The 13,668-nt window shown below is 42.0% G+C and overlaps 1 protein-coding gene across 1 annotated transcript in view; it reads right to left on the bottom strand.

Moving 5' to 3' along the window:
- Positions 1 to 13,668, bottom strand: part of FNDC3B (fibronectin type III domain containing 3B) — a 296,455-nt gene that overhangs the window by 267,171 nt on the left and 15,616 nt on the right. The window contains exon 2 of the mRNA XM_008055647.1: positions 4,132 to 4,207. Coding sequence (XP_008053838.1) covers positions 4,132 to 4,207 — 76 coding nt within the window. The remainder of the gene's footprint in view (positions 1 to 4,131; positions 4,208 to 13,668) is intronic.

Genomic DNA, 13,668 nt, shown 5'->3' with positions numbered 1-13,668 from the left:
ATCAGAAAAGAAAAATTTAAAAGAAGAACCACCATGCCTGATGTGATACCAGCGCCAGTCGAGAGTCCAGTTAGTAATTACCACCAGGTTGCGGCTGGGGCACGAGGTGGAGGATGCACTTTTTCCTGTCACAGTTGAATTCACAGCCTAATTCAAGGGCTAAGGTCAGGCTTGCCCATACAAGCGGACTGCGTGTTGCTAGCTCACCTACTCCCTCATTATACAAAGAAAGGTCAGCATGGACTACAGTGGCCTGGGAGGGTTCCTGGAAGAGACAGACGCAGAGCCTCAGAGGAAGCATGGTATTGGTTTTGGCCGAAGGGTTTTACAGGGTGCAGATAAAAAGATGGCATGTGTGCACAGGAAGGAAGCTGCACGGCCAGCACCGTGGCCCAGACAAGTATATGAAAGTAATGGGGGAGACCCGCAGCAGCCCTTGAAATTCATTCCCAAATTTAAGCAAAGGCGGGATTCACATTGATTACTAGATTCTTTCTCCTAACAATTAGCTCTTTATGCGATTTCATCTGGCCCAGGGAAAACAAATCTTTTGTCTAGGATGCCATAGGTATGGGCTGCCTCCAAGTGAGAATAAACTATGACCTTCTATGGCCCCTTCAAGACTATGATTCATGTTTCATGGAAAATATTGAGAAATATTCCATTAGAAATGAATCTGCTTTCACAGCATATTGTATGCTTCCTGTGTTTTTCTTCCTTCATTATCACCAAGGACATTCCCATAAAAATAAATTTTGTTTTTTCCCAAAGTAACCGTATTCTTTTACATTGATTTGCTTTCAACTTCCAAGCTGCCCCCTTAATGACATCACCATGAACTTCCGGGGTCTTTCTAGTGCTGTCATAAATGCCTTACAGAGAAAATTATTACACTGACATCCACAAATTCAATTATGAGCCAAGGGGGCTGATCTCATATGGTGTGATCTCCAAGTTTCCAGGAGGGCCCAGCCATCAACTCCATGATCTACCCTAGTCCTTCAAAGCAGTCCCCGATCCGCCAGCCAGTGTGCAAACAGCAAAGTCATCAGACGGACAGTTCAAGCATGGCACAAGCAATGGCTGTGACTTCGAAACTTCCGAAAAGGCCACTACTGCCAACCACCTCCTTCTTAATAAAAAGAAACTTCCTCACCTCCTGGCTGGTGTTGAAAGAGCATAACCAGAGCTTCATTCTCTTAAACGTAATCCCTAATGAAGATGTTTCTATTAAAATGATTCGATTTCCAATCCTTTCTGAGTAGGCTTTTAAAAGACCTTCCACCAGTCCTTCCCCTCTACCAGTCCTCTCCCATGGCACTCTTCTCTCCAGTAGTTAGAGCTGGAAGCCCCACCCGGAGGCTGAGCCCAGTCTTGACCTGGGCAGAGATGACCAGAGGGGCTCTAAACCAATCCTCCCCGTGCATCACGCAGTCTTGCTAGCCCTCTCAGTTCTGTTAACAAGGTGTCAAGCCTGTCTCATTCCCAAGACCCAGTCTCCACCATCTATTTCTGTTCTGCTAACCACCTCTGTCCATCCTGGCCATCCGAGGACTCATCTTGGTACCCCGCCCAGAATCCTGATGCCCTGGGAGCAGGAACTCATCCTGCTCTTGTCAAGAGAAGAAAGTCCCCTGGTGTATAGTCACAAAACAAGGCTATCAAGGACTCAGGTGCTAGAGACCAACATGCCGGGGAAAACACGACTCTGTCTCCTTCTAGCTATGGGACTTTTCTACAGGTCTCAGCTTCCTCATGTGGACCTACATACACTCAAGGAGAGAACGCACAGCCTCGCCCCAGGGGCTGAAGACACGTTAGCCAGGCAGTGTTAACCACAGTGGGAATGAGGATGCCTTGTGCTGGAACCAAGGGCTGGAACCAAGGATGCCTTGTGCTGGAACTTACAGATATAACTGCCTATTTCACTATGTTCTACCCACGTGGAGTGAAGCAGTCACTAACTCACTCCAGAACTCAAATGAAGCCTTTCTTATCTGTTGCCTGTTCTACATTAATAGCAGCTAATGGCCTGTACTTGGAGTTCAGTCTGTGCAGCTGACCGGCTCTCCTTCCAATTTCTGCATTCGTCCTATCGGTCCCGTGCTCCCCAAGTCCTAGCAAAGCCCTTGGTTCCAGGTCTGGGCCCCTCTTATTCTGCCCTGTGCCATTTCAACTAACTGGGCAGCTACCACCACTCCCTAAATAAAGAGAACCATAGTATCTGCATCTCCAGAAGAGAACAAAGAATAGGAAGGTTGGGGGTGCCAAAGATAAATAGCTCCACAATTCTGTTTTAGTCATAGGAATTTCTAAAATCGCTGAAAGGAGTGTTAGTGTCACTTTATCTCAAAGTCTCACTGTAAATAAATACAAAGTCCCATTGTGAATAGAGCAATATACTTGCAACATTTCCTGCAGAGCCTACTGGCTACTAACATAGGCTCAAAAAAACAAAACAGAAAGTGTGGGAGAGACTAATGCATATACACACATTACACACACACACACACACATTCCTCCCTCAGGTACCAAAAAGTAAACACAGGTGGCATAAACGAGTAGATTTTACATTCGTTCATCTCTTAAGTGACTTGCTTTTCTAGATTCTATTTTATATACAGTTGTAGAGGAACACAGTCCACCAGCTAATTCATGGGCTCCCATATTCCCACAAAGAACAATCTCAGGAATATAAAGGTCAGAGAAATGCAACAGGTAAAAATCATTAATACAATGATTAGATCATTTCATATTAACTTCAATTAAAACTCGTTAGACTGGAATCTTTGAAAATATATTCATTTCTCAAGCAAAATTTTTCTTAAGTTCTGCTCATACAGATACCAAAAGAAGCAGTGAAACTACAAAGCAATATGCTCTGCTAATATGTAAGACTAGAAAAAAGTCAACTGTTTCTATGAAGCTCATTATGGGAGAGAAAAAAAAACAAAACTAGAGGGTATTTCTCTATGGTGTTTATGTATATTAGTAAACAAGTCCAGGTATTAAAAAGAAGGCCTCTGATCAGATTCTAATCCTATCAATAACCTCCTATAGGTTTCAACTAAATGCCAATTTGTCATTTGCCCCATAATCCCAATCGGTGACTGCCGAGCAACTATTACAAACTGTGTCTCTAACACAACAGTGTTTAAAGGCTAGCAACAGATCTGTAATGATATTCCTATACAGATCGCCACATGGATCACAGTACCTAAGTCATTTCTTTATACAGAGAATTACAGAGAAGAGGTAGTAGTAATACACAAACTAGAAATTAATACGTTTCCTAGGAGCTGTACTTTAACAACTACTTTCAGGGAGCCTCACTTATCCCTGGAACTTTGACAAGATTCTGGACTCTGAGCTAATGCCGCAATGTTGGATAAGCCTTTTGGAGATGGGGGCGGGGGGGGGGGGGGGGCAGGCATTTTAACTGTGAGAATAAGAATCAGAATCACTGGGGGCCAAAGGTAGACTGTGTGGAGCAGCTTTCTAAGAGGACTCCCAACAACCTGCCTCCTAGCATTCAGACCCTTGTACGAGCCCCTTCTTGATTCTGGGCTGGACCACCAGTTCTCTTGCCATCTAGTTGCTGGCTCTGATAGAAGGGGCTGCCATTATGCAAGCCCTCTGCCCCTCCACGTAGAGAGGCCTGCTTCACAAATTGTGAGAAACTTCCTACCAATAGGCCCCCCAAAACTAAACCCTGCCAACACTTGAGAATGGAAGCAGATCTACTCCCAGACATGCCTTAAGATAACTGCAGTCATAGTCCACAACTTGACTTGAACTTTTTGATGCACCAAGCTGTGCCCAAATCTCTGAGCCACAAAAACTATGAGATAATAAATGCTGCTATAAGCTGATAAATTTTGGAATAATTTGTTGCTCAGCAGTAAATAACTAATAGATAGCCAATGCAGATTCTACTGCTGAAAGAATTCTTTGGATTCATTATATAAATTTGAGACTAGTGACAGAAAAAAAAAAGAAAATGAAAATTCAAGGTATATTTTACTTCTAAAAAAGCATATGCAGGCAGACACACAGAGAAAAGCATTACTTCCTTAAAATAGTAAAGGAAAAAAATCCTTTGACTAGAATATTTACCAAAAATATCCTTACCTTGAATGCACTGCAGTGTTCCATCCTCTGCTCTTATTGTAAAAGTCTCACCTGGATTAACTTGAACAATAATAACCTGCCAAAATAACACATTAATTTCAATTTAATACTGGAACATCTGGGATTTTTCTTCAAGTTTTATGACCTAAATTATAGATAAAACAGGAAGTATGTGGCACAGAATCTTGCATAAACACAAAACTCAGGGGATAAGTTGTAACCCCACTTCAGGCTGGGCCTGGGGGAAAAGAAAGAGCATGAACTTGAATTGAGCCAAGTGAACACTCCTGTGCTGCTCATGATGCTCCGTCCTAAAAAACCCACTTTGACAAACCTTCTATTTCAAACGCATGATCCCTTTTTCGCTTTCACGAATGTAGAAACTCCATGTAAAGAAGAAAAAAGTTCAGAAGCCATACTTACAAAGGCAAACTGCATCTAGCAATGAAGTTTTGACCTAACACTGTTTCATTCGGTCCCGAAGTGGCTATTCCTGACCTGAGTTAAATCATTCGACTCTGTGACAAAAGAGGGCAATTTATAAGAAAAAAATCTGTAAAAAGAAGTATCTGCATGTAGGATCTTAAAACAATAGTTAAAAAGTATTAAGTAAATGAAAATTTTTTTTTTTTTTGGAGTTGGAGTCTCACTCTGTCGCCCAGACTGGAGTGCAGTGGCCGCTTCCGGCCACCGCAGCCTCGCCTGCTGGGCTTCTGCGATCCTTCCGCCTCAGCCTTCCGAGTAGCCGGAATTACAGGCATGCGCTACCACGCCCGGTTGATTTTTTGATTTATTGTAGAGATGAGGTCTCGCTGCCCAGGCAGGTCTCGAACCCGCGAGCTCAGGCAATTCACTCACCTCAGCCTCCCAAAGGCGCGGGATTACAGGCTGAGCCACCGAGCCCGGCTAGTAAATGAAATTAAATAAATGAATAATATAAATAGGTTCCACCAAACCCTCAAATGTTTGAAGTCAATGTTTTAGTTGTAGGAACACAAACATTTAATTTTAGTAGACAACTTCCAAAACACTCAACCATGAGTGGAAATAGCAAAGCATGTCATTTCAAGAGCCTCATAGTTTTGGTTCTAACCGAAGAATAGCAAAAAGAAAAAATTATTCGCTTATGCCTAAATGCAAGTTAAAGGACATAATCCAACCCAAAAAACCTACAGATAAACCCACCATGTGCAAACTTAACACTTAAAATAGGCCTCATGAATTCTAGAATTGAAGGATTCACCCTCGGGAACAGTCCTGTTCCTTCCTGCTTGAAACTTTCAGCATTGTTCACTCTGGCTAGAACGCTCTCCCCGCACTCAGCTACCTCTGCCCACTGCCCACCTTTCGCCTTCAGCCAGCTGATGTCTACTCATCTTTCACTGCTGAGGATGTGGCATCTGACTCCCGGGACAGGTCAGGTCCCCCACTACACGCTCTAAAACAAACACAAATGCTGCTGTGCTTCTAGAATTTACAACTGCAATTCATTAAGTAATGATTCTAGTGCCTGTCTCCCTTCTTTAACCCAGGCACAATAAGGACCAGATCTCACTGTCGAGACCCACGCCTAGCATAGAGTTAGTCCTCACTACTTTTACCGAATGGATGAAAGTGAAAAACATAAGGAAAACACTTGCAAACAATTGTTTTAACTTAGAAATTAGCCTTTAATAAGATGCATTTGAGAGTCAACTTTATTCACTGTATATACCATAATGTCTGTTTTGTAAAACTATTTATTGACATCAAAGTCACTTCATCTTTCAAAACTAAACCTTCTATATCCACATATTTTGCTGCTTCAAATAATTCACCACAGGAGACACTGCTGGAATACAAAAATTTTTTAAATTAGAAAATATGCTAACTGGAAGAAAACAAGATCATTCAGGGAAAAGCTGTCTAAGCTTCATCCCTGGTGCTTCTCATTATCTTGAATTATAACAGTTATTTCAAGGCAATTTATTTTTCCTGTACAATAGCTGTGTCAATAATCTTTCAGTCTTCAGTATTCAATTCTCACCAATGTAAATACACTCCACCACTTTAGGAACTCGAAAGGAAATCCCTTCTGATCTCTAGACTGATTAAAATATTTTGATTGCTTTCTTGAAACGGAGCTTTTAAAATCATTTCTTTAACATGAAAATCCTTTGAATTAACTTCATTTTAACATAAGTATATAGCATAACTCAACTGCAATGGAATAAAACAACACTTCAATGAAGAAAAGTACCCACGACTTTTTTTAAAAGCCCTCAGACCAATTCTAGCATCGCTGTAATAGAGCAGAAACCATCTGCTTTGTGTTTAAACCCTTGGGATAAGACTGTAATACATGCCCGTGGAATTAATTAGTTGGGAGGGGGGGAACCAATGGACATCAAAGACTCTACGTCCCAGATTGTTGACAATCCCAAATTCATATACTCTCTTCTACCACACTCATAACTGTCAGACAATGTGTCCTGAATACTGGTTCTGAAATTACAACTCGCCAGTATTATGGAAAGTCCTAGGCAAGAAAAAGGACTTCTGAACTGGGGTGTGTACCAGATTGTCACATTATCTGCTTATCACGCTGCATGAAAAGTGTCTGTAACAGTTCCTTCTTGGTCACGGACACCAGGCCACAGTTCAAAGAACAGCCTGGAGGTCTGCAGCCTCCAAAGTCTACTTAGCCTCCCACCTCGGCTTTCTGAGTTTCATGCCTGACCCCCACCCCACTTCTTCAGGGAGAAAGATGATAGGTGAAGGGCTTTTAAGCGTCCTCCCTTCAAATGTTTAGTTCACGTAATTTTCAGTGTGGCTGAGTTGCTATGGCAACCAGATTATAATCTACCAAGTTACCTCAGAAACCTGGCAAATCCCGTGTCTCAATGCCGATTTTTCTTAGTAAGAGCAAAAGTCATTATTTGAACATGCCATATTCATCTTTGCATGGACATATTTTAAAAGAAAGCATTTTATTACAATACTGAGGGAGGCTGACCACCTTGCTATTTTCACTGTCAATAAAGCAGAGATAAAAATAAAGTCTTGACACACACCAGCCCAATGACAGGCACTGACAGCAGACATGAATGAGCCAGCCACAGCAAGCCTTGCATCACGGAGCCCTGAGGAACATGAGTCATGTCCTGGCAGACTTGTGGCACTTAACCTTTTGTATCGGATGTGTCAGTCAGTTTGTGTCTCTCTCACCCCCACCATCCCTCCCTCCTTGTCCCCCTCTCTCTAGCCACAAAGCAGACACAACTGCTACACATTCTCTTTAATATAAAACGTGAAACATAACATTGCTGTCCAAATCTCATCATTTTTTGTCCACTCACTAAGCATTTCCTGCTCTTCCAAAGTCAGCATTAAAGCAACTCATGCTGCATTCTGAGTCTTGTCACGAGAAGAAAAAAACCAAGCTGATCAAATCACAGGAGCATACATTAGCCTACTACAGCTTCATGAGGTCTGTTTCAAAACCTCTAGTGCGACATGAACAAAGAGCCCAAAATAAACAGAAGGCAATTAACCAAGGCTTAACGAAAAATAAGTGACCACTCTTCCAGCATCTCAAGAAACACTAATTACGAGAGTTAAAGCTAATACAACTGACCAACAGCATCCTGGGAATGCTTTACTCAATGGGAGAACTGAAACAAGGTGGGACATCTCTCCTTACAGGTATAAATCTAAATCTCTGAATAAATAAAATCTCTTTTATTTATTAATATAGGAAAAGGAAAGCTACTTCAGCAATCTAAATTTTGGGTGGCTTTTAACCAGGCAGCAACAGTATCTGAGACTATTCCTGGAGGCAAATTCTGTTTATGCCTCAAGTAAAAAAAAAAAAAAAAAAGCACCAGCCACTTAACAAAGCAACCACTGCAATGTATCAATCCATCAAAAGCTTCCGTTGGAAGAACAGTACTGACTGACCAAAGACAAAGTCCTGCATTTGCAGCATTCTTTTTACTTATTTTTTTTTTTGATTTGGAGTCTCACTCTATCGCCCAGACTGGAGTGCAGTGGCACGCTCCTGGCCACCGCAGCCTCAACCTGCTGGGCTCCAGCAATCCTTCCGCCTCAGCCTTCCAAGTAGCCAGAACTACAGGTGCGCACTACCACGTCCAGCTAATTTTTTTTTATTTATTGTAGAGATGAGGTCTCGCCATGTTGCCCAAGTGGGTCTCGAACCCACGGGCTCCGGCAATCTATTCGCCTTGGCCTCCCAGAGTGCTTGGATTACAGGCCGAGCCACTGAGCCCAGCTGCAGCATTCTTAAAAGTTAAATCCAGTACCCAGACAACTGAGATATAACCCTTGATGGAAAGAGATTCTGTTTAACTCCTGGCGCTTTTGCAGCCACACTTTGTGAAGCTTGTCTTATTCTTAATTGTTTTCATGTAAAAATGAACATGTCTCTCCTGGAGCCAACATTTATGATTATCCAGCAAGTATCTTTGGGGGGAAACAATGCAACCTAAAAGCTACGAAAGAGTTCCATGCCAGCAAGAACACTATCCAGCAAAATCTAAATTTTCAGAAGTGACCTCTGACTCCGAGGAGCAGGAGCACCTATCCTGGTGCTGCCATTTGCTGGTCACCCCTATATACATACACACACTTCCCCAGATTCCCAAACTCCAAGCTACCCCCCAAAACACCCAGGACCAAGCTCTCCTTGGCCTGGCCTCTGTGCCACAGACCACAGCTGGCTCTGACAAAGCTGAAAAGTAACCACTATTTGTTTTCCAATCCACATCAGGAAGAGGGAAGTGATGGCTGCAAACGACCAAGCATTATCTCTGTGGTATTAATGCAAAGCAAATGTCCTCGGGTTAAAAAGGGAAGCAGGTGAACTGGAAAGGAGCTAGAAGGTGCTAGAAGACGATGCCAAGGTAATGACTGCCTCATCCTGCTCACCTGTCCTACCAGAAGCCTAAATCCAAAACTAGCAGGAAAGTACACACAAGCCCAGGAAGCCTCCAGGAGGACTTAAACACTGAAGAGTCAAGGTACAAGGGCATGGTGGGTGCAGCTCCTCCTCGCTCAACACACCCAGCAGGATAAGTGGCCTTATTTTGTTTCTTTCTGGTCTTTAAGGCTCTTTCTGTTTAAATAAGGTGTAAGAACACGTCAATGCTGCTAAAGTTTTAATATTCCGATTTCCTCAAAGAACTGAAGCTTTTTAACAAAAACTTTTGAACAAAAGCGAATCACTCTATTACCATAACCACTAGATGACCATTCCACACATGCAAATTATAATTAAGTATGACATGGGTTGCTTCATCAACTTCTTTTTCCGGGTGATTAAAAAATGATTATAAAAGTAGCTACTACTCCCTGAACTCCTACAGTCTGCCAGGCAGGTATTATTAAGCAGATTTACAAAAGGGTAAACTGAGGCTTAAAGAAGACAAGCAGCTTGTCCAAAGGCACAGAACTACCAAGTGATGGTGCTAGCCCTGGAACCCAGCCCTGTCTGAGCAAAATGCATGTTCTTCTGTTCTGCAACACCACCTCCCCCTAACCGGCATAGGTTTCACAAAGTCAATTCTCTACGAAGATACTTCACAAAACTGCGCAACTGCGAGAATACAGCTAACTGGGTCAAAGGTGCATCCCCAAAGGCAGGGGAGGAGCTCTCCTCTAGGAAATCTGTGCTCACTTCCTGAAACAGAGTCTAGTCCTGTCCCAATCAGGGTGTTGCAATTACATGGTGAGGAATTCCTTAATTAACAACAAACAGTTGTTTTTATATGGGCAAGTTTATTCTCATAAAATTCCCAATGAGCTAATCACTCCATTATCATAATCACTATAGATGCCACTTCTCAAAGCCCAACAGAAGTATAAGAAAAATAATAGATGACTTCTAGGAAGACTGCATTATAAGCTCCTATGCTCAAAGTCATCTGTCATCAAAATGCCTGAAATGGTTCATAAGTAACCAAATTAAGAGAAATCAAAAAATGAATGGGGACACTTTTCTGTAGTGAAATCAGAATTGTATGCCTACAGAAAATAAATACATACAGAGAGTTCGGTAATTGTGTTTCATAAAATGAAAGCCCAGATCAGTCAAGTATTCTCTAGGCATTGGGGAGAGAATCTCAGGCAACATAAAGTTCTGCCTACCTGGGACTAACAAACAGAACTTCCATGAGGTGAGGAGAGGGAGGTGGGGGGGTGGGGGGTATTGGTTTAAACAAAATAAAACATTTATAGATAGTGGTAAGTTACAAAGAATACTTGATGGTAGCTTGTAAGAAGCAATATGTTTCTACTCCCTCTAATTGTGCACTGCCTTGAATAATGACAGATTCTATTTCAAAAAGAGCGGCTGTTTGCTAAGACTACAAATATAGCATTTATTAACTTAAATGGAAAAAAAATGCATAAAGTAATATAAATGCCCCAAACTAGGTTAAACGTCTCTTTTAAGAGACCCGCAAACACCTGAATCTAAAGTTTCAGCTACAGGACTTTCAAGATGAAAACCAGAATATAAGAGAGGAAAATTCCATGCAAGCTTTATCATAATTATTCTGCAGCTAACAGTGATAGCTACCAAACACCCTATAATCTGGCGCACCATCCAGTCTATTTAAAGCATTTTCTTTTCATTTTATTAAGTATATTTTTCAGAGAGTAGTCAAGTACCAAAAGTATAACTCATCTTCCTTTAGTTGGAAATTATGTTCACTGAGAACAAAATGTAGTTCCTGCCATCACCATTTCAGGGCAAATGCTTGTTAAAAATGTCAACTGGGTGAGGTCCAACACCTTCCACCCCTCAGTCCCAGACACATACCTGTATCCCCAGGCCAAGTTCTGGCCACACTAACAGGGAATCAGCAGCCCCGTGCCTTCAATCTCATAGTCCTACCTTGAATGTGCTTTGCTTATTGCATCTAGAGTGTCTCGCTCAGAGCCAGCTATACCTCATGTCTGGTTTTGATCTCCACTGACGTACTAATTAATGTCACACATCTCTTATGAACTATGAAAATAATGTAAATAACAGCTCTTTAAGGCTGAAATCTCAAGGCCGGTAATGAAACACATTTAGTTGCCTACATTCCCAATATCCTGATACTACTTCTTTTTTTGAGTTGGAGTCTTACTTGTCACCCAGGTGGGAGTGCAGTGGCATGCTCACAGCTACTGCAGCCTCAACCTGCTGGGCTCCAGTGATCCTTCCGCCTCAGCCTTCCAAGTAGCTGGAACTACAGGCGCATGCCACCACACCGGCTAATTTTTTGATTTACTGTAGAGACGAGGTCTTGCCAAGCTGCCAGGGCTGGTCTCGAACTGCGGGCTCAGGCAATTCACTCACCTAGGCCTCCCAAAGTGCTGGGATTACAGGTTGAACCACCGGGCCTGGGCTATCCTGATACTTTTTAAAACCATCTCAAAGTCTTAACAATGTTTTTCCCCCTAAGATATAATCAAAGAAATAATGTGGCCATGAGGAATGTTTTAATTCTAACTGACAGAAAATCAGTTCCCACTGCTGTGTCATCAAATATTCTAGAGTTGATTTTTCCATATTACTATATTTTCTTAATTGCTTGAAGTTCACACTACTATTGCCTGACATTCTGTGCCCATGAACATAAAATCAGAATTGAATACAAATATGTAATATTCCAGAGTTTTAGAAGGAAGTGAGGGAGGAGAGATGACTCCCCATCACCAATACGTATTATTACTGTTTATTCAGGTTTGACTTTACACTGACTACATTACCTTTCCTAAAATCAATACTTAGTGCAATTGCTGGCCAGACACAGTGCAGTTTGGGAGGCTGAGGTGGGAGGATTGTTTGAGGCCAGGAATTCAAGACCAGCCTGGGCAACACAGGAGGATCTCACTGCTACAAAAAAAATAATTAAAGTAAATAAAATAATCTAGGCATGGTGGCTCACAGCTGTAGTCCCAGCTAGTCAGAAAGATCACTTAAGCCAAGGAGTTTGAGACTGCATTACACAACAATGCACTCCAGCTGGGGCAAGAATGTGCGATTCTATGTACTAAAAAAAATATACATTTAATGCAATTGTTGAAACCTTAACTATTCAATCCAACAAACATTTGCTGAGTAGTTATTATGTGCCAGACACTTTACTAAGCACTGATGATTCTATGATGAGAGAGTTGAAATCGTACCCATCTTATGTGTCGGTGTCGAGTAGAGAAAAAACAATGAACTGTAATAACATATGATTATCTGCTACTAAGTGCTATGGAAACTGAAGAAGGAAAGCTGCAGTTGGGAGTGAGATGTAAAGGGGAGGGTAGGAAACCACAAGCGGAAGCCCATGGAGGCCTCCGTGGCATGGTGTATTGAAGAAGCAGCCAGAATTCCTGCATGGCCATAACGGGGTATGCGTGTGACAAAGGGCAAAGGTGAGCTGGCAGAGATAAAGGTGAGGCAGGCCAGAAGGGGCCTTGACCACTTCACTTAATGGTCTGGCCTTTATCCTGTGAGCAGAAGAACTTTCCAGCAAGAAAGCAACATTGGTCGACAACTCTGGCGGCAGTGAGAACCTCAAACTGAGCGGGGAGCCCTTAGACACATGGAGACCAGGCTAGATGTAAATGAAACGTGCATCTGTGACACGATGCAGGCACTGTGTTGCTCTGCGTGGTAGTTTTCAAAAGTAACTAATGGTTTAACCTTTAAACGTGGTGTCCGGTTCTGCTAACCACTCTACCAAAACTGTGATTTCTGAGAGTAAGAAGGTAGAGTACTATGCATGGTTCTCCAAACCCTAACTACTTGTTTTCCTTTTTCTTGACAACCTAGTTCTGTTTTCTGTATTTTTTTTTCCTTATTTTAAACATGTGGGGTACAATTCAGGGTTAGGTATACAAATGTTCATAATGCAGGCACCCTTGTTGACGAGGTATGCCCCTCCCTCCCTGGCAGTTTCCACTACTGCCAATTCCTTTCTTAGGGTATTATGATAATTGTTCAAGGTCCGCTTATGAATAAGAACATAAGGAACTCTGTTCTTTGTTTCTATGACAAACCATTAAGTATGATAGACTCAATATCTACCCAAGTTGCTGCGAAGTCCATGTTTGTCCGTCTTTATGGCTGCATAATATTCCATTGTGTACATGTACCACATTTGTTTTTTAGTTCTGTTTTCTAACTATGTTTCCGCCATTTTCATTTCTTCCACTGCTACCACTGACATGTGTCCATCTCTCTTATGCCCTCTTCTCCTTATAGAATGTTTCTGACCCTTCTTTCTTCTCTTTGGTTTGTCTTCTGCTCTAAAAAGCTAAACCCTTTTGGGTTTAGCATTCAGCAACCAACCTGACATTCCTTGCCTTTACTTATAGTCAACTTGCCAAGTAGCCCCAGGGGATTAAGTTTGTCTACCTACCACATTTTTCACTGGTTTGATGACCAAAAGCAAAGGAATACTAGTAGGATTATTGGAAAAACAAATGTAATTCTAAGCCTAAAGAGAAATATTGCACTACTTAGTATCAGGATCCAAAGTTACTCATATC

This window comes from Carlito syrichta, unplaced genomic scaffold (assembly GCF_000164805.1).
Source record: "Carlito syrichta isolate Samal-C Ts95f unplaced genomic scaffold, Tarsius_syrichta-2.0.1 Scaffold301908, whole genome shotgun sequence".
In the NCBI taxonomy this organism is placed as follows: Eukaryota; Metazoa; Chordata; class Mammalia; order Primates; family Tarsiidae; genus Carlito; species Carlito syrichta.
This window is presented reverse-complemented; position numbering and strand designations above follow the sequence as displayed.